Genomic DNA, 26,172 nt, shown 5'->3' with positions numbered 1-26,172 from the left:
TGTTTCCAAGCGTTGTTCAGCAAGACTGAGCATCTGCTCTAGGCTACGGTCTTACACCGAGATGAAAACGTGGCAGCATGCGGAAAGAGGCGCGTTACTTGGGTCAAACCTGAAACAGGCTAGCCAGTTTTGGGGCTCCTAGGACTTGGGATTCTGTACACCCACCAGTAGCACAGATCAGCTTCGGTTTGGTCGATGAGGATCTCGGAGAGAAATTACAGAGCCCTGTTCTTCCGAAGCCTGATGTCACGACCTACTGGATCCCAGTCCTGATCCACACTTAAGGTCTGTGGTGGACAGCTATTGCCTCATTGATGGAGATTTGATCAAAGACAGGGTTATTAAAACGACAAATCGTCAACAAAGAGAGGAAAGATGTTTTACTGGTAGAGATCTCTGTGAAAACACTGCTTGAAAAGAAACTGTTTTATTCTGGCAAAGCCCCAGGTGGTCAGGATTATACCTCATGTGAGGGCTGTCAGCAATCCACATATACTGCCACAGCAGTTCCCAAGTCACCAAGAGCTGATAACTGACAGATTTTTTGCACATACAAAAAATTTGTATTTCTTATTGGAAAAGATTTTCAGACAAAATTTCATCAGATACTTTCTGCAGAAAATTTGTGGGCAAGAGCAAATTTTCCATTACAGTATGATTTATAATGGCAAATCTTCCATTATGCCTATTGCTGAAGGAAAAATAAATTTATTTCATGGCAAGATTTGGCCTGAGTCCTAGATCCTCTTCACATTTTAGCAGTATTGCTACAGCAGCAAAACTCTCCAAGGGTGCACACATCCCCAAAATCCTTCTAGGTCCGTAAGAGTCATAACCACTGCATCCCCAAGTATTTAGAATAGAGAGCTTGTCAGAAATCAACTCCTGGTCTGCACAAGGCTACTTAACCGTCTAGCTTAGACCGAGGCATCATATCACCTATAATTTTCAAGAACAGACACTGCGGTCTGGGAGTCTGGCAAAGGGGGAGGAAGGAGGGTGGTACATCACCTGGGACAGGTTTGTATGGGGAGAGCAGCAGGTTCTTACACAGCTCTGTCAATTATGAACCCAACAAACCCAGAAGCTGAGGTTCATCCGTCGCCTAGCAGGGCTGACTCCGTGCTGCTACACTGCATTTATTTTCATGCAAACCTGTCCTTTGAAGGCACTGTCTCCTGGTGGAGCTTCCTTTTTTGTTAACTCAGCTCTCCCCACGCTTAATTCAGGGCTGTGCCTTCACGGCTGCTTTAAGTTCTCTGATTGCAACCGGTGCTCATCTCACAGTGTCTTCGGTGTGATGGCAAAGTTGACACTGCTACTACTCTGGCAGAAAGAACCGCGTGGTATCAGAAATAACTCGTTTGATGTGGGAGAGCAGTGCTGCAGAGCAAAATCCCATTTACACTGGCATATCACTAGGAAAAGGCACGGGACGGTCACTAAATGTGCAGCCCAGAAGCTGGAACATGGGGCAGCTCTGAAAGTTTCCTTAAGAAACGTGTTTACGGCAGGCAGAAGGGGGTTATTGCAGGGAAGTTCTGTCTCAGCAAGCTCAGCTCAATCAGGAAATATTTCTGGGCAGCTCAGCTTTCTCTCAGCGATGTGAGGGTACAGAGGCTAGCCCCCTCTGCCTGGCATTACGGTGACATGGCGTGTTAATGATGTCAGTGAGCATTTGCACTTACACAGATAACACCATCTAATGAGTCCCTCCACCAGAAATGCTGCTGCCGTCGGATGTCCAGCTGCTTAATGTGTTTCCTCAGGAACAGAGTGTGGGCAGTCGTGCTAAATTCCTACCCTTGAGCTGTAAGGGAAAATCCTATCCATCCACCCAAGACCCAAGGTTTGGAGTAATCTATGACAAAAATTCTTTCCTGTTCATTTCCTGTTGAGCAGCAGCCTAAATACCCTGGCCCAAAGGCAGAAAAGAATGCGAACGATTACTTCCCCTATTACATGAGGAAATACAAAGAGGACAAAAGGTGAACTTCACCCCGGTGCTGAAGGTCAGGAGAAGACCGGCGTAAGCAAACTTGTCTTTGAGTCAGAACGATTCAGTCAACAAGGTAAACAGCAAATTCCTTACGGGGGGGGGGGGGGGGGGGGGGGGAAGCAAAAGCTATTTCATTTCCTGATTAACCAAGTTATCCCATTAACTACATCAGATGTAGTCACGCATTCTGTGCTTTCAGTACTCCTTCCTACCCTACCGCCACACAAATTTGCTGCAGACCCAGTCTACAGCTGATGAGATTACTGACGCGTGAATTCATGCACGGATTGTGAAACCAGAAGTCAGGCACTCCGGCTCTCTGACTTCTACGCTGATATCTATGACCCTGGGAAATTCCTCTGGGTTTTGATAACTTTGTAACAGGGCTGGAATATTTACTCATCTGTCGGAGGAACAGAGTGTATTAAAAGCTGAATGTAATTGCTCCTGTATTTCTTGGTACACAAACAGTTTTCCCAACATGAGTAGGAGACATTGTGATCAAAATTGGTTCAATATATAAAAATAAGAAGTGCTGTTTACAGATAACATACCAAAGCTGTTATATTGCCAGTCACAGATACACAGATTTATCCTTGGCAATTGTCAGAGAAGTGCAAAAATTACTCCCACAGTATGACTTTATCCCAGACACTCACTCTAAGCTCACTGCGTTCTGCCACATTATACATGTTATCACTTGAAATCAGCTATTCCAAGTGGCATGAAAAATTTTGCTATATACACACCATTTCCTGTTGTGTTCACACTTTTCCTACATAGCCTCAACACAGACTTCCTTACAGAAATCTTATAACTTAGTTACTCTTTCAGCTGGCCCACAGTTAGTCTTGCTACCAGAAAGACTATTAGCATAATTTTGATGTTGTCGTTGTTGCCCATCCAATACACCCCGAAAGAAAAATCACACTCATTTCTAATGATCATGGAAGCAAGTATCTGAGTGCACTTTTGATACATGCCAGTTAAAAACAATTACAATTCCAATTCTTATTCATTCCTACGCATCCACAAAGGTATCACAACCACTGTGTGTGAGGACAGTCTGGATCTGGAGAAGACAGGCTGTTGAGTCAAAAGCGTTGAACACTCAGATGAAAGCAGGTGACGATGGTTTTGCTTTCAACACTAAGGCACTAGACTGACCTTTGGGAGGTAAGGTGCACAAAAAAATGTAATAGTTCTGTTACAGAAAGGTTAGTTCCTGAATGTATGTTTTCCACATTCAGCACCCAATACATTAAAGATGAAGGGAATATGCTGTATGCAGGAAGATAAAATACACATTGCGGCACTTGATGACTTCAGAGACAGAGTAGTAGAAGACATTAGTGTAGATGTGACAAATCAGTAAACAGTACAAACACTGGTTCAACATATTTGCCTGTCAAACGTTGCGTCACAAATTATAGCTACAGCAGGATGGCCGTTCGTGAGTGTGAACAGGCTGATGCTCGCTACAGCCAAGAAAAGCTCTGGCAACTTCTTCACCTGGGAGCCAAACGAGCCCGAGTGGAGCACTCGTGCATTGGCAAAGACATCGCTTACGCGTCTCATAACCTCCGAGCTTTTCTATCTATGCGTGTGGAGTAACGAAAAAGTACTGGTCCGCAAATTTATTCTTAAACACGGATGGATGCCGCCACGCTTTCACCGCCCGCAAGGCCGGCAGGTGAACACGAGGGGAGTTTGCCCGAAGCCTCCCGTGACGAGCCACTGCCACCTCGTGGAGATCGACCTGTACGGACAGAGAAGGAAACACAAGACAGGCTTAACTGCTGCTGAGCCGGACACGGTCCCCAGAGCTGGTAAATCCCGAGGTGAAAAGTAAGCAACACCCTGCTGGGAAGGGACACGGGCCCGCCCGCGCACACACACACACACACACACACACAGACCCACCCGACTGCACAGGAGCGGTGCCTCCACGCCCGGCCGGGAGGGCAGCTACTGCTCCGGCCGTCCGACTTTCAAGGCTAAATGAGGTTGTTGTCGGCCTGGAGGGCGGTGAAACCGGCCCCTCGGGGCCTGCGAGGAGGGAAAGGCCTGAGGTGAGGAGGGAAGGGCCTGCGGTGCGCAGGGAACGGCCTGAGGTGAGGAGGGAAACGCGGCCCGCCACAACATGGCGGCGCCCAGCAGCCCCGACGCGCCTCACGGCGCCGCCGATTGGCTGGTAAAGAGAGGAGGGCGCTCAACCCGACCAATGAGAGAGGCCGAGCCAATGGGCAGCCCCGCTTTTCTTTTCGGGGCGGGGTAAGGGGGGGGGGGGCGCCTCAGCCAATCACAAGTGCGGCGCGGGGTCAGAGGAGGTAGCGGCGCGCTCCCCGGAAGCGGAAGCGGAGAGCGGTTGGACCGCCCGTTCTGCCGCTGCGCGCACGAGGAGTTTCCCGCGCGGGCCGCCGCCGTCCCGTCGCCATGGTGAGGGGGGGGGGGGGGGGGGGGGTGTTATCGGGAGCCGTTAACGGCCCTGAGGCGGCGGTGAGGGGCGGGAAGGGTCTGACCCGTTTGCTCTCCCCCGGCAGAGCCTGCCCCTCAACCCCAAACCCTTCCTCAACGGGCTGACGGGGAAACCGGTGATGGTGAAGCTGAAGTGGGGGATGGAGTACAAGGGTTACCTCGTCTCCGTCGACGGGTACATGAACATGCAGGTGAGGTGTGAGGGGAGGGGGTAAGACCCCCGCCGGGGGGGGGGGTCTGAGGGGTCGGTGGTGGGAGCGGGGTCGCTGGGCCCGGCCCGGTTGCTGTGGGGGGGGGGTGGTGGTGGTGGGCCGCGGGGTAAACCCGCCGTCCGCGCTGCGAAGCGTTTTCTTTTTTGCCTTATAATCACTCCCGAGTTGTGCCGGTTCTTCTTCTCAAGCTTGCGAACACAGAGGAGTACATAGACGGTGCGCTGTCCGGACACCTGGGTGAAGTTTTGATAAGGTAATCGAGGTATTTGCGGCAGCGGCCATAAATCTTGTCACTCACGCTGAAACTTGAGGGTTTTGTCTAACTGAGATGCCAAGTGTTAGTGTAGCTCCTGTGGGAAGGCTACGAGATCCCTGCTGAGGGGAGGAAAAATGAATTTTGAAAATATTCGTAAAGAAGCATTAATGATGTCTTTTTTCAGGTAACTAAATACCTTAGTTTTCCGGATTACTGTATATCAATCTCTTGGCACTAGTAGAGCGTATTAGTGTTTTGCTACCGAAAGCGTTTTGCATGCTTGGAAATTAAACTCGACCATAACTGTTAACCCAAGAGTAAAGATCTCTCGTACAGCATTGTCAGCCAGTTTCTGCTTTTATAAACTCGGTGTTTTTGCAGTTGTGACGAACTTTGTGGAAAGCTGTACAAGGTCAACAGCAGCAATTTTGTTATGTGGAATTTGGCTGTTGCCAGGCTACACTCGGGGAGGAAAATGCTTAAAGTAGTGTGTATAAGGGGTGGGAAATTAAAACACTTGCAGTTAAGGGAACACTTTGATTCTCTTTACAGGTGCAATAATGTTTTGTACATCAGAGGTGTGGAAGAAGAGGAAGAAGATGGAGAAATGAGAGAATAGGTGTTTTGTATATCTGGAAATAAACTTTTTTTTTCTTTGTTTTGTTTTTCCATAATTTTGTAATAATGCGTTTACTTTTTTCCATTGTATTTCAATATGGGGGAAGTTAACTCTTGAAAAGCTTTCCTATTTTTTGTTGGCATCCAAGAAAACTAATGCTGGAGGAATAAGCAACTATTTAAATTTAAAACTGAAAATATTAGAACGAGAAGTGAATATTTAAAAACAAACACACACACACACACAACTTTTAAGTATTACCAGTGTCCACGAATGCCATTACTGTCAAGGGAAATACCCGAATTCAAGTGATTCCTGGAATAAATTACATCTTCAAAGTTGTGTACTCCAAAAGAAAATAGATGGTTCATTTGTGGGTTAGTTCAGTTTAGCATCAGTGTCAGTACTCTGCTGTCAGGTAGTTATACGGAATGCAGACTAACGTATAATAGAAGGTGAGGAATGTTTCGTCACATGTATGTGACTTTCTTGTGTCATTCTAAGCTGCATCACTGAGTAGACTGAAGGAGCTGCAGGACTTGCCTTTTCTTTCCATAATGATGATAATACAGGCTGTGGAATGAGCAACGGAAGAACTTTTTAAAAAAATACCCTGGTGTGCCTACTGCAGACTGCTGATGATTCCGTAATGATTCCTTCAGCTCTGAATTGGTTAATTAAGAGGATGCAGCTGTAAGGCTTTGTACCCTTCTTTCAATAGAAACTAAGTTTCACCTCTAAGTGAAAAATTAAGTCATCTTCAGTATTTGCAGGAACCTCATTCTTAGCTGTCTTTTCTGCTTTAATGGCTGAAGGCTGTGAACAAAATACCAGTTATCTTCCCATCTGAAACACAGGAAAATAGGGCAGTCTATATAGTTTACAGTACGCATGTAGTTACTATTTAAATACACTCTATCTTTAAACCTGTTCATAAACTATTTGGAAATAGTTGTGAAGGCTTCACTGCAGGTGGGATGTGGAGATCCATTATACCACAGTGTCTCTAAGAAATATTCTGCTTTGAGTCACGAATCTTGGAAGTGTGACTGTACAGTCCTTATTAAGGAAGGACAAATTTGTATTGACTTTGTAGCTAATATCTGTGCAAAGAAAAGCCTCTTGGCAGCTGTGAAGGCCCATAGATTTCAATGGCATTGATAGACTCAAGACAACACACTGCAAAATGGGAGTGTACCTTCCCAGTCCCTGTCATAAAAAGAAAGTCTTTCTTTGTTATCAGGCATTTGGAATGTTAAAAGTTTTGGCAGGAACACAATAACCATGTTTTCAAATGTTTACTCTTAAACACTGAGGTTAACTGAATGTCCCTTACCTACCAGCATTTCCCAAGGTGGGCTCTTGCTTTGTCAGTGCTGCCAGCCCGAGACTCCCTGTTAGAGGCTCTGAGGGAGCCAAGAATCGCTGCGGGTAAGATGTGGCGTGGAGAGGCGTGCTGCAAACCAGAACCCAGGCAGCCAGAGGTACGTTTCGTGAACCTAAATTACAACTATTGTGTTACTTTGCCCTTCTCTCGTCAGCGATTGCCGATACAGAAGTATTATCCCTGTTTTACGCGTGGGGAAAATAGAACTCCTCCTTTATTCTGCTGTGATCTCAGTCGTGGAGCTTCACAAAAGGTAAAAGTCCCTTTGGTCCTCTGCTGTGGTCCTGGCCTGCCTTCGGCATGGTCATAGGGTGGAAGAGGGAGAGGAAGGGACCCTCTTCTGCGCTTTGCAGACTCCAGCCCCTTCCCTGACAGGATTTGTACAGGCACGTTGCACTGAAGCCTGAGATGATACGGAAAAAAAGAGGTTTTCTGGAAGCCTGGCAACATGCCACAGGTTGTGCCATTAGCTTCCTTGGTTTGTGTAAGGAGAGGAGCTATGTGATGGCAAGCCAATTCGGGAATAAAGCCAGCATTATCGCCAGCTTCCCATCTTAGCTTTAAATGCCTCCACAAAGCGCTGGGTACGAGCTTTGAGTAAATCACTCAAAGCAGAGGGCGACTGGGGTCCTGCCACCAGCCTCCCGGCGGCACTGCGGGGAGCTCAGCGCCAGCTCCGCACCGGTCCCGTCTCCGTGCATCACCACCAGCAGCGGTTCGATGCAAAGGCTTCTGAAATAAGGTATCAACACGAAGGACATGTACAAAATCATCTCATACCTCAGCATATTCACAAAGGAGTTATCTTTCAGGTTAAACACTATTGTTTGTCACCTATAGAAAACCGCCAGTGTTTTCAGCTATGTAAAGTGGAAGAAGTCTCAGGGACAAGTCGGTCGTGAGTGCAATTCCACAAAAAATAAGCTAGTGCTGCTTATTTACCAGTAAATGACCCCACAGAAATCACTGCATACAGATCTCGGCTCCGCTACCTGGCCACCAAATGTGGTAGAACCGTGTGAGCGCTCTGGCTTTCATCCATTCGTTTTCATACTAAAATTCGAGGTTTCTTTAGTAGCAGGTTTCTGTAGTAGCCGTAGTGTACAAATAGGAAGAAAAAGGATAGTTTATCACGCAGTCTAGCAGTCCATTTAAAGGTGGATATGGTTCCAATTTTTTTTCATTGTCCCCTGAAGGAGAAACTGTGGAAAGAAACAAATCTCTGCGGACTGCTGTGTTTCTAAAAGGCCCAGTAAAATCAGTAGCTTTCTGTGGAGGGGCAGTGCTCTAAATAAAGACCTTGGCCTTAAAACCTGTATCTAGATGAAAAAGTCAAAATTCTACAAAAATCTAGGCTAAGATGAATAATAGGAGAGACAAGTGGACTTATATTTTGCAAAAGCAAAAAGGCTTTTTTGACAGGTACATTCATTAGACTTCAGACTCAGAAAGATGCTTTTATTTTTGCATAGCACCAGGCATCAAACACAGTGACTAAATAATACCTTGCCGGACAACTTCATAACTAATCTTAGTTCTTACGCCGACACACTGTGAAGATGGATGCATGTGTTTGTTTGTTTAGCTTTGCTACCACAACGTGTTCTATTCATTTCTATGGGAGAACCCGTGCAGGTGAAGTTAGACAAAGACTTACACATGTGCTTAATTAAGATTTTGGTCCTAATTGGTGTGAAAAGAATTGCAATGCAGATGAAGGTAAGGTACTCTGAATACATCAGTGTAATTGGAGCTGGTCCTTGGTTGGTGCAGAGGTAGCAACATGGATACCAACAGATTTTTTCCTTTCTTCTGGAGCAAGTCCAAAAGTCAGAAGAATTGCAACCATTCACTTACATTATGTATGTATTAAAGATATAAATAAAAGGGCTTGTGTTTTTACTTTTGAAATATAAGGTATATAAAGTAACTAAAAAATAAAATGCCTTCATGTGTTTAAGTTGTTCAAATAGTTTATGGGATAAAAGAAATCGGAGCCAAAGTAGTAGTACACTCCATCAGCAAAAGATTATACCCTGCAAAACTACTTACTAAATACGGTAAGGAGTTACAAAGTCAAAAAAAGCCTAGAAAGACATGTAGCAAGACTCGAAACACACAATGCATGTGGTTTTGAGCTTATTTTTTGTGTCACTCATTTACGTACAGGTTGTTTGCTGTTTATTTTTGACTTGGAAACCTTCCCATTCCTAGGAGCAGCCAAAAAAGAGTACGCAACCTAGCTGAGAAGACCCTAAATTCTTATCGTTGCTAAGAGACAAAATGCTGCGAACTCTGTCTTGCGCAGATCACTGACTGCAAAGAATGACGAGCTTTGGCCGTAAGGCCAGATGCTGGAGTGGTACCAGTTCCTAGGTCTGGATGTGTCCACGTCCTCACTCCCGACAGGACACGGGTGCACACAAGCTCTCCGTTTTATCTGAACTGCAGTTTTTGTCAAAAGGAAAGCAAGGCGCACAGGTTGGAAAGGTGACACTACGCTCGGAGAGAACCACTCCTGCCGAATTAGGTCCCCCGGTGAGGAGATTGAAGTAGACGGACGCCTGTAATCTTGAAAGCAGACAGCAGACGACCCTTTATTGCTAAAACACACACATACTTATACTCACATATTCTGCAAAGTCACTGTACACGTGCACAAGCATAAAATATGATTGGTTATATCAACGCTGTACACGCACATAAACATAAGATATAATTGGTTATACTAACACTGTACACCCGCATAAACATAGGACACAATTGGTTATATTAACTAAAACACGCGAAACTTGTCTCAGTCTAATTGGTCAAGATAAACTGCCGAATTGCGGTTCTTTGTGCCAAGTTCCCTTTATCTTGGAATGTGCACCTGTGTTCTTCTAATTGGCATCTTTCTTTTTTTGTCTTCTTGTTTATTCTGTTCAAGGTCTTCTAAAGGCATCTGGAATGCCCTTGCGACCGTTAGCTAAATATGTGTCCACACCCCGGGGCAGACTGCGGTGTTCCCCCAAAAGGTCCCCCCCGTCACCGGGGGTTATGGAATTTGCGAAAGAAATTATTAAGACGGAACCTGGGAACAGAGGGAGGATTCAGAAACCTCATCTGAGCAAATGCAGTGTTTCCATGGTTTGAGAGCTGCAAAGTTTTTCGGAATAGGAAAAAAAAAATGCAGAATTACTTCAGTTTTACTTCTGCAAAGCTATGCAAAAAATATTTGTAACTCTGATGTAGAACTCAATCTGATATGAGGGGAGCCAAGAGTACCTAACAAATCTGCAATTTAGTCTGGCTCAATTCCACGTTTCAAAGTCAGTCTCATCCGTGTGATGCAATTTCTGTGTTTGATCCTGAGGGTCTAGTAACCTCTGCTGCTTTTGTAAACAGGGAAATAGCGTTCAGTAAATTCCACTAGCAATTAACTTTTCTTAAGGCATGCACAATGTCTCCTTCAGGATACTTCATCATGTTATCTGTATTATTGTAAAGGACTATTTAGCAGATGAAAAAACCTAACGTACAAATTTAAGGAAAATTTAGCCAATATTTGGACTAAGACTCATATCCAACCTTGGGCCTTCTGTATTTAATTACATGTTGTTTACAAGAATAGACATTCTAAAGTAACTCTGACGGTGTATTTGAAAAGGCGTTTCTTGACGAATAACCGTATCATACACTCACATAAAGCACTAGCAAGAAGAGATGAAATCTCTTAAATCAATAACCCGATATTCAATTGATTTTTTTTCTTATCTCTACTTTTACTGTTTTGGGTTTTTTTTCTCTCTATTCTTTCTGCTACCTTACTTTGTTTAATTTTTTGGTGAAATGAGTTATTTTCCAACCTAAACCGACAAACTCAAGGAACTTAAAATACCCAGTGATAACAGAAGTAAAGTGAGCATAGGATATTATCCTCAAGCTGTTTTAGGAACACACACCTTCTCAGCAGGCAAAGACCCACCAGCTCTGTAAAGAACTGGCTTTCCATCTTTTACTGTGAAAGGAGTTATCTTCTTTTGTTTGCTTTTATCAACACCTATAACATTTTGCAGAAAAATAAATTATTAGCAGACACTATTGAAGATACTACATTTTAAAATTCTTTTCAAAAAGCACTTTCACTGGAACATTAAGGTTGTGATTTAAAGTCTCAAAGTTTAAGGAATTTAGGCAGGGTTCCTGCAGCACCCTACATTCCTCTGTTTACATCCAATGAATTCTGCCAACATTTTTAAAATACAGCCCAATGTTTACAATCTGTACTTTTTGTATCAAAGAAGTCAAGACTTCCCTGAGGATGCAACCTAGAAACCGCTCCTGCATTTACCTTTCTGGGCAGTATTCTTAAAAATACATCAGGCACAGCATGTCAGCAACCACTGACTTTGCAGTGGATTGACCTTTTGCTTCACAGGCTGATCTGTTACAGAGAAAAATCTTCACAGGAAAAGAACCAGGGCATATACAACTACACAAGCACAGCTGTAAGTTTTCTGCAAGCAGAATATAAGTCTGGGAATGAAATACACTCCTGTCTTACTAAGCACAAAATCTTCACCTATTCTGAGGATTTAAATCAGGATCTGCCGTTGGTTCTTGGAAAAAACCTAGTGCACCGAACTGAATTTTATCCTTAAGAGTGTAACGACACAGTTCTCGCAGGTGTAAAGCTTTACACAGAATTGATCTTTCCTTTTTTTCCCCCCTTTTACCAAAACTAATGTTACGAGTGGCTGGAATCTGAGATTGGATCACCAGAAAGAGAGCTGCAGTATTACCTTTGCTCTTTGAAATTCTTTCTGGAATTGCTGAAAGAGACAAAAGGCAAAAAATGCGTAGATGTGAGAAACATAAACGTAAGAAGCATTCAGGCCAGTTTCTGTTTGACTTCCAGCCCTTGCTCACAGAAGCACCCGATGGCCAGGCAGGCAATCAAACGTGGGGATGTGCAAATACAGGGGGGACTTTAACATTCACTGGTGGTCCTCTCAAGGGCAGAAAGAACTGCTCATTGAACACATACACCCTAAAATATTACTGAATACGAGGAAGATGACTTTGCAGCACTTACCCTGCTGTAACACAGCGCTACAGCGAAGCTGTTTGCTCTAGACCTCTTTATTTGCCTGCCATCCCCTCTCACACAGAGAAACAAGCTGCATGCGGGTGGGGGATGCTCCCTCCTGCTCCAGCTAAATCATCTTCTCCCCGCTGCTTTTACTGGCAGGACTGCTCCGGCGAGTGCCAGGCTCCACCACGGCGTGCTGCGTTTCGTTCCTGACACACCGGCTCTCACCCCACCACTGCTGGTTAAGCATCCCCCCCACCATGGAGTGTCCTTCTGCCCTTGCTATCACGCTGTTGCAAGGTTCCTCTTTAATTTCTGCTTTCAAACATGCTGCAATACTGCCAGGGAAAGCCAAAGTCAGCAGCAGGAACTCCTGGAAGCAGTAAAGCACCACTTATTACCTCTTCTGTCAATCTTCTGCGTGCCAAGTGAGAGAGAATGTTTAGGAGGAAGATGAAGATTATGGCGTGATGCAGTATTGAGCCAGTGGAGCGGTGTCACAAGATAACACCTGACGCTATCATGGTTTTACTCACTTTTCAGGTTTGTTATTAAGTGCAAAATACTGCGTTTTAGCTGTATACCTCGCCTGATTTGCAAACGAGACTTGAGCAGAAAGGCTCATTCAAAGAGCTACCTTATCCGTTTCTGCTGTACAGGAATATGTATATGCACACAGGTGTGTTACAAGAATTTTAAATCGATCCACTTTCCAAAAGAAAAGAAGGTGTCTAAAGAAGATTCCCACCACCAGAAAAGTGTTTGAGAGACCACTTATTTAGAAAGACACTCCATTTTCCGGCTGGGAATTACTGGAGCCCTATGCACGCTATGAATGTTTGAAGAGAGAAGAAAACCAAAAATCCATGTTGAGAGTAAATATTTGCTCCCTGATTCTTCCTTCCTTAATTCTGTAGGGGGCAGCAGAATTGCACAAACCTTTCGATCGTGGACTTGGATAAATATCTGCCTGGATAAATTAAGGTCTGCCTGAATATCTGGTGCGGTGAGAGGTGTTACGGTCCCTGAGGGGCTGGTGGATGCTGGCGAGGTGATGGACACCGGCGAGGTGATGGATGCTGGGGAGCAGGGAGGTGAGCAGACAAATGCTCCCAGTTCAGAAGCTGCTGTTTTCTTGGCTAAAGGGAAATCTCCAGGCAGTGCGGTGTGGACAGAGGGCTCTGGGAATCCCCACCCGGCAAAACCGGTGCTTTGAAGTTTATCATAAACCGGCGCCGTGTACGGATGCTGTCACGTCGCCCCGCACCGCATCAGGAACGGCGCCCTTAAAGCCCTGTGGCTTTTTCAGCCCAAATTTCCCCCACGCGCCGAACGCGGCACGGGTGAGGCGGGTGGCCGTGACCATCCTCACCCCTTCCCCGCGGGAACCGTCCGCCCCGACCCCGGTTTCGCCCCCCACCCCTCGTGTCTTCACCCTCCGTTGGCAAGTGGCTGAGCAAAGACCAGCCCCGCGCAGGATCGGGGTTGGGACTGGGGTCAACGTCAGGCCTGGCCTCCCGCCGCCATCTCCCGCCCCCGGAGCGGGGGACTTTGAACCCAACGGTGGCTGCCCCCCCCCTTCGCCGCCATTTGCCGCGCTGCCCTCTGCCATGGCGGGCCGGCACCGGCTCCTACTGGAGAACGCCCAGCAACTGGTGCTGGTCTGCGGCCGGGGCGAGGAGTATCTGCTGCGGGAGGGTGCCGCCGGTCTGCCCGTGCTGCGGGACGCCAGCGTGGTGGTGGGGCTGTGAGTGAGGGGGGACGGGGGCCGCGGGTGGGGGGGTGGCTGCCGGCGTCGAAACGGGCCTCCGTCGTCGTGATTATTTCAGCCCGTACCTTGGTGACGGCCTTTATCGTGCCGCGGTCGGGCTTCCAGCCTCGCGGAGAGAAATTCCAGCCTGGCGCTGAGCACCACCGCTGCCGCCTTTTGCCTCTGCTGTGTTTCTAGGGGAACCGACGTGAACTAAGAGCAATCCTAGGAGTAATTTGTGCGATTAATGAAATGGTCGTCAATAATGAATGTATATAATTACGCCTCTCCCATTTCTAAATGCTCTAACTGCTATTCGCTGCTTAAAAACTCTGTAGCACAGAGGTACCTTCGGTGAGGTACCCGTGACGACTCCCGGTGACTATTCCAGTGGCTGGCAAAGAGCCGGAGAAAGACAAGGCTTAAAGGGCAGCGATGCTGCCTGCGCCCCGGGAAGCTCCTCTGGTTGAGGTCCGTGCGTGGCTCCAGCGCCGTGTAGGGTTCCCGGCACCATCCTCGAGCTCCACCGGGAGAAAATTGCTGTTCAATGGAAGATGAGCCCCGAAGAGATTTATCCCTATGGCTTCCAAGGGTATAATTCAGGTCCAGGCAGCGGAGGCTGGTGATGACAGCTTGATTTCTGTGAGGGGAAGAGTGCCCTGCAGATATGTGTTGGAGGGATGCTGTACCTTTGCTGATCCACCAGAGAAAAATAATGTTGTGTAGCAGAAGTTAGAAGAGTACCATGGTATCATCCCGAGGGCCCTAAGCAGAGGACGTGACGAGTGTTACGGCAAACAACTTGAAACGCACGGCATTACCCCACTGTTTTCTGTGCGGCTGTCAGATCAGCTAACCCCCTCCCGTGTGCATCTTTGGTCCTGCTGACGGTCCCTACTCCTGCGTTCGGGGAGCCGGTGCTCCAGGAGCTCTGTCAGCGAACGCTTCACTTCTCAACGGGCTCACGCTGCCTCTGTTCGTTGTCTGTTGTTTGCAGAGATGGTTGTATCAAAGCCGTGGGCCAGGCAGATGTTATTCGCAATCAGTTTTCAGGAGCAACGTTTGAAAAAGTAATTGACTGCTCCGGGAAGTGTGTGTTACCAGGTAGGTGTGTTTTTTTCATAATGATACAATGCCAAATGGCAGCAAGTGCTTAGAGACAAAGTAAATGTGTATTAAACATCCCCCCGTCCTTTTTCCTCTGTATTCAGTACTGGTTTGACAATGTCTTGTGTTGAGGGGCAGAGTATCGTAGCTTCCTCATGGGGAGTGCTGCAAGGAGAAAATTGCAGCACTCGGGATGGTTTTTGGGGCTTCATGGTGGAGCTCTGCCTCCTCTCGGTTCGTCTTACATCTGCTCCTCTGTTTCATAGATCACAACGGTAACATAGCTGGCCCGCCGAGTGACTTTTCAGATTCACCTCTATTTTCTGTAGCATTTCCACCCATCAGCTGTTCAGCGCGGAGCTCAGTCTCTCCGTCCTGCCCGCAGCCGGCTGGAGGCGAAAGGGCAGCGCAGGATTTTAAGTCACATACTCTGCAACTTTACCTGACAAAAAAATAAAGCCGGGCAAGCCTATTGCATGTTAAACTTTGCAAGTGGTGTTAGCACACGAGCTGTTAGACCTCTGTTTTGTTTGCAATGGCCTTGGGCATTCAGTAGTGTTGGTTTCACAGCGTGCAGAAAAAGCTCCTGCTGGAGTAAATGGACTATTGCTAGAGTAAGTGCTAGCATACTAAGCCCAGCCTAAGCAGTTTGCCTTTTTTAAAGAACACAGACTTGCAGCCTAATGAACTCTTTCAAAGTTTGTCATTTATGATTTCTTCCACGGTTTGAAAACGTCATCAAAACATGAAAAACTCAGCAACTGATGCATTTACCTAGAGACATTTTGCATAAGGTGTCACACCTAAAAAAATTGAAAGAAAATTAATAGCCTTTGAAGAAAATCCTAGATTTGTGGCTGGTTGGATTTTTCTTTTTCTCTGACCAATAGAGACTTTATAGGGGAGCTTCTGCTGTCCATTTAATCTGCTTGCATGTTCATAACCTTTTCTTTTACACAGTGAAGTAACTCCAGTGTATGTTTACTTTGTTTTCTTTAGGCCTGGTAGATGCACATACACACCCAGTGTGGGCTGGTGATAGGGTACATGAGTTTGCAATGAAGGTAATGACATACAGAGCTGGATTTTTCTTCCTCTTTTTTATGCATAACTACTTCTAATTTCTAGTGACTCCCATTTTTCATCTGTAGAAAAATATATAATTTCTGTCAGATAATCTAACTGAGGAAGGAGGGAGGGATGATTTTTGAATACTGGTAGGCTGAGAGAGGTGCGTAACTGCAGCCTTTGCAGCCAGCCTTGACACATTTTTGCATTAATTGAGGCAATACAGGAGTGCTGCCTTCTATTACCACCTAAATCTTGGATTTTTCTTTCTCTTTTTCCATATAAATGAATTTTTGAGCTAGAGATAGGTTTTCCTCCTGAGCTCAGGGGGAAGCAAATCTTCAGAATAATTCTCTTTATGTTGCTTCTTATATAATTTCTTCACTTCAGTGGAGGGGAGAGAGAAGAGGAGGGGGAGGGAGGAAGAATTAATGGGGATTTTTTCCTCCCGTCCTTTTTTCTCTCACTGCAAAGAGACCTCAAGGCGCTTTCCAGAATCCCTTGGACAGAAAATGCACATTTAATAGCTAATTGTATGGCGGGGTTGGTTTTTGTTTTCTTTTTTTCCCCAAGCTGGCAGGTGCGTCCTATATGGAGATCCACCAGGCTGGGGGAGGAATACATTTTACTGTGGAACACACTCGGAAGGCCACAGAAGAAGAGCTGTTCAATACTTTCAAACACCGACTCGAACGCATGCGCAGAGTGGGATCTACGTTGGTTGAGTGCAAGAGTGGATATGGCTTAAACTTAGAAACAGAGCTTAAAATGCTCAGGGTGATCGAACGCGCTAAGCAATCCATGGATATTGGCATTTCTTCAACGTACTGTGGAGCTCATTCTGTGCCGAAGTAATATGACTTGGTTTTTCTTGCCCTTGTTAAGTATTACTGCTTTGTATTGAAAATTGGCTGCTGTTTTCAGAAAGGTTTCTTCCGCCCAGCCCTCCTAAAATATAACATATTTGAAACAATAGCCTGTATTTACAGAAGGCCTTCCTAAATTTTAATTTGAAGGAAGATGGGGAAGCACTATTTAATGGCTATTGAATACCAACATAAGCTTAGTACAGAATCCCCGCCTCCAGCTGATGCTCACACTGAACATAATGCAGATTACAGGGTTTCCTCTACAGAAAGTTCTTCTGCTTGGGTTTGCTGCTACCCTTCAAGCTTAGTCTCTGCCATGAGCTTTTAAAAATACTGTATTTAATCCTCATATACCTCAGTAAACAAAGCTTGATTATGCTTCCATGCAATGAAGAACTGCATCCATCTTATAGGTATGAGTAGAAGATTAAAGTAAAGGTGCTTAATCACAACTGTTCTGATAGCTCTAGTAGACATACCACAACAAGCCAGCCTTTCTCACTTTGACATTTTTTTCTCTATGATGAAAATAACATTTTAAAGTTACTAGATTTCATTGTATGAAAGAATTAATGAGGAGTTTTAGCTAGGTGGGTGTATGTGAAACATATGTTTTGACAAGACTAAGCAGTAGGCTGCTGCAAAACAAGGCGTGTAAGATGGAGGCAGGCCTAGCATCATGGGGATACTTTGGCAAACTTTAAGGGATGTTCATTAAAAAAAAAAAAAAAAAGAAAAAAAAAATCTACCTTTTCCAACATTCAAAAAAACATGACCTGAATACATTTATTTGCAATCTAATTACCCTGTATTTGGAGCAGGGTGGGAAATTATCTTTTGTTAATGTACTTACTCAAAAAGAATCCTGGATCATCTTCAGTAACTGGAAGATGGTTAAGAAAAAAGTAACTAAAATCTGATGAAAACACCAAATATTTCTTTCAAGTAATTATACTAAAGTTTGGAGGACTTAACTGTAAAATATAATTGGAAGTTTTATGCCAAACTATACATGTTTCTTAGCCCTTCCTTCCCTCTTCCCCTAAAAAGCCTTGGGAGGATTTCAGTCAAAACCTGATAGTCTTTCCCACTAAAATATTTCAAGCATTTCTGTAAACCAATGAAATAATTTCCAGTATTTTTACAAATATATCGAATCTTATGTGTTGGAAAGACAGGTATACTGTCTCACTATCTGCACAGTTCTGTCCCCACTGATGCATGTTAACCGTAACAAAATACAGGTAGTGAGGATATTGTGTTTTAAATAAGGAGAAAAGGTAGTTGGGGATTTGAGGAAGTTTCCTGAAGGGAATACTGAATTATCTGTATTTTCCAGTTTGGCTCTTCCTAAATCCTCTTCTCTCTTCATTCAGATGTTCATGTCTAGAATATTTTGCTTGAATTTTTTGCTACCCTTCAAACTTAGTCTCTGCCTCAGGTTTTTATTTTGACCAGGAGGAATTCTGCATTTCTTCCCTGATCCAAGGCCTGATGTTCAGAGCCTTTGGCTGGCTCCTGAACATCTGGGCCAGTAACGTGCTGAGGGAAGCATCCCGCTTTGTTGAGCTCCAATTTTAAACTCTGAATTTCCTGCAGCTTCAGTAACGGTGGAGGATCGCAAGGGGAACATGTTGTCCGCAGGCTTGGGACTGGGAATTGCTCTTTGATATTATTTATGCAAATGCGATGATGATTTGGTGGATTCTAGAAGCTGTTAAACAGACATCTTCCAAGTCACTTAAGCTCATGCCAGTTTTCTTTCAGCATTATGTTCCATAAAACTTCCCTGTAGTTCAGTTATGCATAAATCATACAAACAAAGAGTAAGATCGATTTAACTATTTTTATTTAAATCTTCTCGATTTATGTAGGTCTAAAAATGTAATGCACTTTTTTGTTGTAGGTACTTAATGGCAACTCTTGACTAGATAGCCATTAAAAATCTAATAATCTTCTGATGGTTTTGGAATGATCATAGTCGTGCAAATTTGTTACCACCAATCTGCTAACATTGAATCAATTTAAAATCATTCTACTTAATGTGAAACAAGAAAGCAATGTTATGCTTGCTCATGGAAAATGCTGCTTAGATCCCCACGTGGCTGCTCCCGAGGAGCTTTGTGAAGTTCTTGCTAAGCCATTTGCTTGCTTCTTACACTTGGCTTAATTTACTATTGCAAGTCTGACCTCTTAGAGCAGAAGCATCACCAGAAAGTTCATTTAATCAATAAAGGTGTCAACTCTTCCATGTTGCCAAGTCTTGCAATATGTAGCATGTCTTGTAAAGCTTCCATATGTGGAGTCTTAAGAGGAGCCTACCTCCAGACTTGCCAGCACTGGTTATTCTTTTTTCCCACCTGGAAATTAGCTTTGGGCAGATGTTGAGAACTTGTTTCGTGTATCTGTTCATGATTCTAGGTATACAGTAATTCAGTCTGATTTTCTGCTTCCAGAAGGCACCATTGACACATGATTCACATTGACCCTGCTCTGCACCAGGGCTAGGATGAGATGAGCTCCAGAGGTCCTTACAAACACAATTATTCTGTGGGATTATGATACAGTGCATTGGTAATACTCAGTACTTACTGAAGTATGTGCCAAACAGTGCAGGCTGCTTTAGTCTGAGCCATCCTAGAGAAAAATAAGGTTGCTCTGTTTATAGAGATCCTTGTTCCCACCCATTGCTTTTAAAAAATGTTTCCAGCCTTGGAACTTCCAGACTCGGAGTATCTCCAGTTCTTTAGGAATTGAACCTAAAAAGCTCACAGCAGGGAGGCAAAGAAATAACTGATCTCTTATCCCTCTAGTCATCATTCTGAATCAAATTAATGATTTTGGGGATGTGTGATTCTAAGTTGGTTTTTTTTTTTTTTTGATTGGCAAGGATTCACCGGGCCCTTTTCATCTTTAGGAAGAATTTTCAAAGTGATTTCCTGAGCAGAAGTCTCTTACATTAAAACAACGGCAGTTTTGCACTCTTGGGCATTATGTCCCCCCAAAATTGAAACAAAGACTTGTGTTTCCCTCTGTTTTGTCTTGGCTCTGGTCCTAATCTTTCAGTCCAAATTCCTGCAAAGGCTGCTGAGTAAGAGAAGAAAAAGGAGAAGGCTTGGCATAGTAAAAGCCTGAGCAACCCCACCCTTCAGCGAGAGGTGAACCAAAGAAGGGCCATAAGCCGGGTTCTGCGCTGCTTTATAACTGCACAACCTGTCTGTAAATCAGAGCAGAATTTGGCTTCTTGAATTTGCTGCCACAGTAAAGCTCCCAACTCACCCACCCGTGGCACTCGTATAACGCCGGCCCGTGCATGCCTTACAGTGCCTGAAATGAGGATTGAGATGTCACAGACGTTTAGCTGCAGTACGTCACTTATCTTTAGATCTTGAAATTGCAAAATACTAACTCAACTGCATATTTTGGGATTATTCACTCTTTCAAAGGCATTTATTGATCTCTCCTGGGTTATCTTTGTGTAATGGGGAGTTCATAAATGGTTCTGACTTTCGTAAAGTGAACCTCGGGAGGCCCCTCTGATTTAGAAACAGTTTTCTAGCTGTCACTCTGAATGATATAAAAGGAGGAGAGGCAAATTTAAAATAATGATTTGTGCTTCACATCCCCTTTGAGCTTTGATACTTGCATAAAAATATTGCATTAAAACCATTCAACATATTTAAATAATCATTTACATATTTTGAATAGTTGTGTTTTAGGATAAGGTATAAGGAGGTCAGAATATATGAATAGGAAAGCAGAAGAATTCGTCTTAAAATATCCCGTATCTTGGTTAGCATCCACAACACCAACCTTATAAAAATACATATAGTAATACAATCTAATATTCTTTGAGTGGAAAGTAACTCTTGTTTGAGAGTACATGAATTACAGTAGTTTTAAATTTTTTAATCTGAAGGTTTTTTGAGTTATTTGTATTTGCATCATTTTCTAAATAACCTAGTAATTGCATGTATGATTTGAATGTTTGCCAGACTTCACGGATGTTATGCTTACAGCTCCATAACATTTTCTTTTCATTAGAGGGAAAACTGCTACTGAAGCTACAGATGACATTATCAATAACCATCTCCCTAAACTGAAAGAACTCCAACTAAGTGGTGAAATACATGTTAACAATATAGATGTGTTCTGTGAGAAGGGAGTCTTTGATCTGGAGTCTACTAGGAGAATTCTTCAAGCTGGAAAAGATATAGGGTTACAGATTAACTTTCATGGTGATGAACTGCATCCTATGAAATCCGCTGAGGTACGTCTTTCTTAACATTCAGTTAAGCCATTTTTGCTCTTGCGAGAGCTGAATCTGTAAAAGAATTGCAGTTTTCAAAACCGAGTTTTCTTTTCTAAGGCTTTATAAAATAGACCATTCATAGACACCTGTTTCTATCAGACGATAGAAAGCGCAGCCCTTGTGCAGCTTTGGAGTTAAGGACATGGGAGGAAGCCTTGACCTCTGGGACTAACAAGCACTGCCTAATCAAACATTGACTTTGCTTATCTTCCACATGGGATACAGATGGGGAAGGTGGATATCTGTGAACCCAAGAATGACAAAAACATGGTTTCTATGCAACTTGAAAAATCTTTTTTCCTTGAATGTCCTGTTAGCAGCAAGGAGTCAGATGTGATGTGAGCACACTCAGAGGGATGGTTTAGTCAAGAACAGGCTCCCAAATATCTTGATAAAGAGAGTCACTCTGAGACCACATTTCACCATCATTTAAACATTGCTTCCTTCCTGTGGAGTCTGCTCAAGTTATTCTCTGCTGTATTTAAAAAAAACCAACACGACCCCCCCCCCCCCCCCCCAAAACTTGGTTGATCATAAGAGCCTTTTTGGCGCTTCGCCATTGAAGGCAGCAGTTGCACTACTAGTTCTGCAACCAGTGTCAGTTTTGTCAACCATTTTCTGCCGGATACTTTGTGAACAGGAGTTGATAATGGTTTTATCCATAGCTGTCGCATAGTTTGCGTCTTAGTCTGTTAAAAGCACACTGAAGGTACGCTTCCACTCGGTGGATGGTTAATACCTTTTTGTGATCAACTTTTCCTGCAGTAAATTAGCAAATATTTTGTCTCTGTATTCTGTTTGCTCTTTCAAGCTTTCTTTATGATTTTTCTTTTAGTAAATTTTACATTAGTAGTGAATTGTCTCCTCCAGGCATTTGCAAACAATATTGCTTCACTGAATTAATTGAGAACGGTGAGTAATTTTCTTGAAAATCTGCTTAGCTTGGAGCTGAACTAGGAGCCCGGGCTATCAGCCACCTGGAAGAAGTTAGTGATGAAGGTATCATGGCGATGGCAAGAGCTAAGTGCGCCGCTGTCCTTTTACCAACAACTGCCTACATGCTAAGGTAAGGCCACTAGATTGGAGGAAAACTTTTGTAACAGCAAACCCATGTTTGTGGTTTTAGGGTCTTTTAATGTAAAAGCGTAAGCTTGTATCTATGCCTTAAGGATCAGGCTGGATCAGTGAAGACAATCACAAATACAAAGAGCTGAATGAGCCTTGTTATGTCTTGTTTCTGGTGGCAATCCTCAAAAATGAGGCGATAGCCTACTTCTGAGAAGTCTCACAGTAGATTTGGAGTGGTTCAGTCAACACTGGAATTTAATCCTTATGACAGGCTAAGGTAATAATCAGGCATTCATTTAAGAAGAAAACTGGACTGGTTTTCTTTAATCCATTTAGACTTTGAAAACTGAGTTGGCTTCTTTTCAGGCAAATTATATCTGCAATATATGTATTTGCTCTCTTGCAGAAGGTTTTGCTGGCAAATGAATCCTTTGGTTATCAAAAGAGCTGAAAGACTGTAGATAACATTTTAAAAATCTCATCTGATTTTACCTAGGCAACACTGAGCAGAATCTCCTTAAGAACACTATTTTCCATATGCAGGTATTACAGATAAGCATAGATGGCTCACCTGCTTATCCCTAATGCCAAAAATAAGCCAATTAATTAGATGATGAGGACCATGACCCACTAATACCTTCCCTCCTGTGAAGAGAAGATCCTTGAGCTGATTTTGGTTTATTTTCAACAGCCTGCTTTCGGAGGCATCGAGGCTTGTGCCATCACCACCTGTGCACACTTCTGTGTCCGTGCTTGCGTTTCTATTTGTGGTTAGCTGTTTGTGTCCTGCACCCGTGCTTTTGAACCACTGGCTGATTGCAACTACATGCACTGCCAAAATACAGATCTCGGGGAGGACGTGTGGTCCAGCAAACTGATCCCAGGCAGGGAGGTAAAGGAAAGAACAGAGATGCAGCCACCTCTGCAGAAGGCTGCGGCTGTAACTCACGTATTCCTCCAGAGACTCTGGGGTGGAAAGTTTATAAACTCAGGATAAGCCTAAGACGGGGATAATAACGAGCCATAGAAAATGCAGCCTTATTTGTTGCAGTGTCCAGTGCACTGTTTACTGAACACAGGCCTCCCAGTCTAAAAATGAAGAAGCCATGAATGAGATACTGGATAAAAGAGTATTAGAGGGCTGGAAGCTGCGCAATGTATGAGAAGTTCCTATGAGGTGATGTGGTACCTCCTGTGCTGGCCTCCCTCAGCTCCTTCCATACCACTTACGAGAGCTCGGACCTCGGGATGTCCTGCCCCTACGCTATCCCCTGGTTTTAAGAAAAGCAGTAGTGGCCAGGGCTTCACATGATGACCAGAGCTGGGCTGGAGAGTTGCTTAATGGTAAGAACACTCTCATTTTGGCCCTGGCTGAGCACTGCCTGCAGTACTATAAGGAGTCTGGCAGCAGAGCACAGCAGGGGATGCAGAGGCTGGAAAGACAAGCGAGGATGGGGAACGGCTCTTCAGACAAATCTTTTTAAACACAGTTAACTCCTGGAGCATTGTGTTGTGCACGAACAGGTGGTATTTTCTCATAAATCTGCTGAGAGGCTTCTATAGGGAGAGGATTGTCTTATATCAAATGTAAGCACTTCACTGAGATCTCATTTATTGTTCTTTTCTGTTAACTGCAGTGCTTTTAAGACTACTTTTTGAGCAGCAGTTGCTCTAATGTTTCATTTCTATTGTTACACTGGTTTATTTTTGGACACGATATTTGGCGCTATTGGCCTTATAGCAACTATGGCTAAAACTTCTTAGAGAGTATATTTCCTAGTGCCCACCCTTGCAAACACCTACCCAGATCAATCCAATGGCTGAACAATTCTGAAATGGCTATTCCATATATTGAAGTTATTGAAGATATTTTTTGCATTAACATCGCTAAGTGAGAAAATCCTCTAATATATAAAAATTAAATTCACGGCCTCAACTTACTATTTCGAATTGCCAACAGAATCAGGAAGGGACTATTGCATTGCTTGTGCCACTGCTCATATTTGGGAGCCTGTCTTTGAAGCTATAAGGACCAGAAAATCACTTTTTTGAGAAATGAAGATTTTCACCTTGTAAATCCTTAAGTGGCTGAGGTCTGGGTAAATACCAGAATTTCAGTGGCCTGGAGCCTGAGGCTTGATACTGGCTGCTGCCACATGCTGTTACTGCAAAAGCGGTGGATCACACTTCCCATTTATGCTGTCCGTAGGTTGATAGGTAGGGAGCCAAGGGGAGAATTTGGGCTTTCGTCTCCAAAAAGGATTAGTGTAACTGAATGCATGAATGTAGCCAAACCAAGTGATGACTTTTGCTCTTGTAAATCATCATATAATAACTAAGTGAATTGTACTGACAAGTGTCTTTTTCCCACTAGACTGAAGCAACCTCAAGCTAGAAAAATGTTAGAAGAAGGAGTTATAGTTGCTCTTGGCAGTGACTTTAATCCTAATGCATACTGTTTTTCAATGGTAAGCTATTCCCAATACTTATGACACCACAAAATTATGAAATCTCTTGCTAGTACAACTTGTGTATAGATCTTGCACACTTAAAACAGCCTTCATATCCGCAAAGAGAGCTGTATGCCCTGCTTAGACAACTGCTCATGCTTATTTATGTGTTGGCAGTTTTTGCCAGAAATTCTTGAAACCAGAAGGGGTTCTATTCTTCATATGCACTGCGAGGCTTATAAAATGGCTCTCAAAGTTCCTGATTTCTGAGTTCTCATTTTGGAGTTGGCAAGATTTACATTATGCAGGACAACTTCTGTTGCACAAGGAGGGAGGAAAGTACTTAGGGATTTCAGGCATGAACAGCTTTATTTGTGTTACTGGTAACTCCCATTTTCCACTTAACTTGCCTACTAGCCTATGGTGATGCATCTGGCCTGTGTAAACATGAAGATGTCAATGAATGAAGCACTGGTAGCTGCCACCATTAATGCGGCTTATGCTTTGGGAAAATCGGACACGCATGGCTCCATAGAGGCTGGCAAGCAGGGGGATCTTATTATCATAAATTCATCAAGGTTTGTTCTTCCATTGTCATTTGAAATGTGATTGAACATAAGGGACTTTGTTTTTCATCATGTTTGGACAGTGGAGAGGTTACTGAATTCCTCATGCTTTAGAAGTTATTTTCATCTGAAAAAAGGGACACTGCTTTCATGCTCCTTAATCACTCCAGTGGAAAATAAAGCCTAAGGCTTTTGGGGCTAATATTACAAATAATCCTTGCCTAATTACAAATTATCTACAGATAATACCTGTTTATTTTGTGGAAGGAATTCTCTACTGATTTGTACATTAACTCACTGTATTCACGCAACAAGTGATCAACATGTAGACATGGTACAGTGTTTTCCCATGGTTCAAGCAAACCTTTTATAATTGCCAGGTATACTAGGTATGTGACCTGCTTTTATGCAAGTCTGGATATTCTTAAACATCTTGTGGTCTTTTTAGGTGGGAGCACTTGATTTACCAGTTTGGGGGACATGAAGCACTGATCAACTACGTTATAGTGAAAGGAAAAGTCGTCTATCAAAATGAGATGTGTGGAACAATGAGCAGTTACTGAGAGAAGACAGTAATTTAGGAAGCTACTATAATCAAATTAGCATGGAGTATTTCAACACAACAGACAAATCAGATTTGTATTTACCGGTAAATTGTTTGCCTGCTCACCTTACCAGCCCTCTTACTCAAATAAACTTTACCAAGCATTACCCATTTGGTGCATCTTCATGTGTGTTGTCCTTCTCTCCACTGCATGAAAATAATTCCTAATTGTATCCGTTTCAAATAAGATAGTTTCCAAAAATGGTTTCCTATACAGTTTTAATCTATAAAATTATTATATTTGAAAATAACCCAGACAAACCACCAATGAATGAAGAAGTTTGGATCCCGGTAAGATTTACTGGGAAGAGTGATGTTAAGTAACCTGTGATGCAGGGCCAAGGGCTCAGGCA

At 43.7% G+C, this 26,172-nt stretch overlaps 2 protein-coding genes and 1 long non-coding RNA gene across 3 annotated transcripts; 2 read left to right on the top strand and 1 right to left on the bottom strand.

The window, feature by feature from the left end:
• Window positions 1-2,537: 2,537 nt before the first annotated feature.
• Window positions 2,538-4,147, bottom strand: LOC128135699 (uncharacterized). Its single transcript, XR_008233212.1, has 2 exons — window positions 3,923-4,147; window positions 2,538-3,758 (listed from the first exon to the last, which is right to left on the bottom strand). It is a non-coding gene; the product is annotated as an uncharacterized LOC128135699 (long non-coding RNA).
• Window positions 4,148-4,334: 187 nt separating this feature from the next.
• SNRPF (small nuclear ribonucleoprotein polypeptide F) lies at window positions 4,335-5,619 on the top strand. Its single transcript, XM_052774767.1, has 4 exons — window positions 4,335-4,438; window positions 4,543-4,668; window positions 4,878-4,942; window positions 5,498-5,619. Exons 1-4 carry the CDS (start codon window positions 4,436-4,438, stop codon window positions 5,562-5,564), a joined length of 261 nt encoding a protein of 86 aa, XP_052630727.1. The 5' UTR covers window positions 4,335-4,435; the 3' UTR covers window positions 5,565-5,619.
• An 8,000-nt stretch (window positions 5,620-13,619) lies between these two features.
• On the top strand, window positions 13,620-25,926 carry AMDHD1 (amidohydrolase domain containing 1). Its single transcript, XM_052774719.1, has 9 exons — window positions 13,620-13,772; window positions 14,773-14,879; window positions 15,882-15,946; window positions 16,524-16,801; window positions 20,864-21,089; window positions 22,073-22,197; window positions 24,574-24,667; window positions 25,067-25,227; window positions 25,664-25,926. Exons 1-9 carry the CDS (start codon window positions 13,636-13,638, stop codon window positions 25,776-25,778), a joined length of 1,308 nt encoding a protein of 435 aa, XP_052630679.1. The 5' UTR covers window positions 13,620-13,635; the 3' UTR covers window positions 25,779-25,926.
• Window positions 25,927-26,172: the final 246 nt, after the last annotated feature.

This window comes from Harpia harpyja, chromosome 23 (genome assembly GCF_026419915.1).
Source record: "Harpia harpyja isolate bHarHar1 chromosome 23, bHarHar1 primary haplotype, whole genome shotgun sequence".
NCBI lineage: Eukaryota > Metazoa > Chordata > Aves > Accipitriformes > Accipitridae > Harpia > Harpia harpyja.
This window is presented reverse-complemented; position numbering and strand designations above follow the sequence as displayed.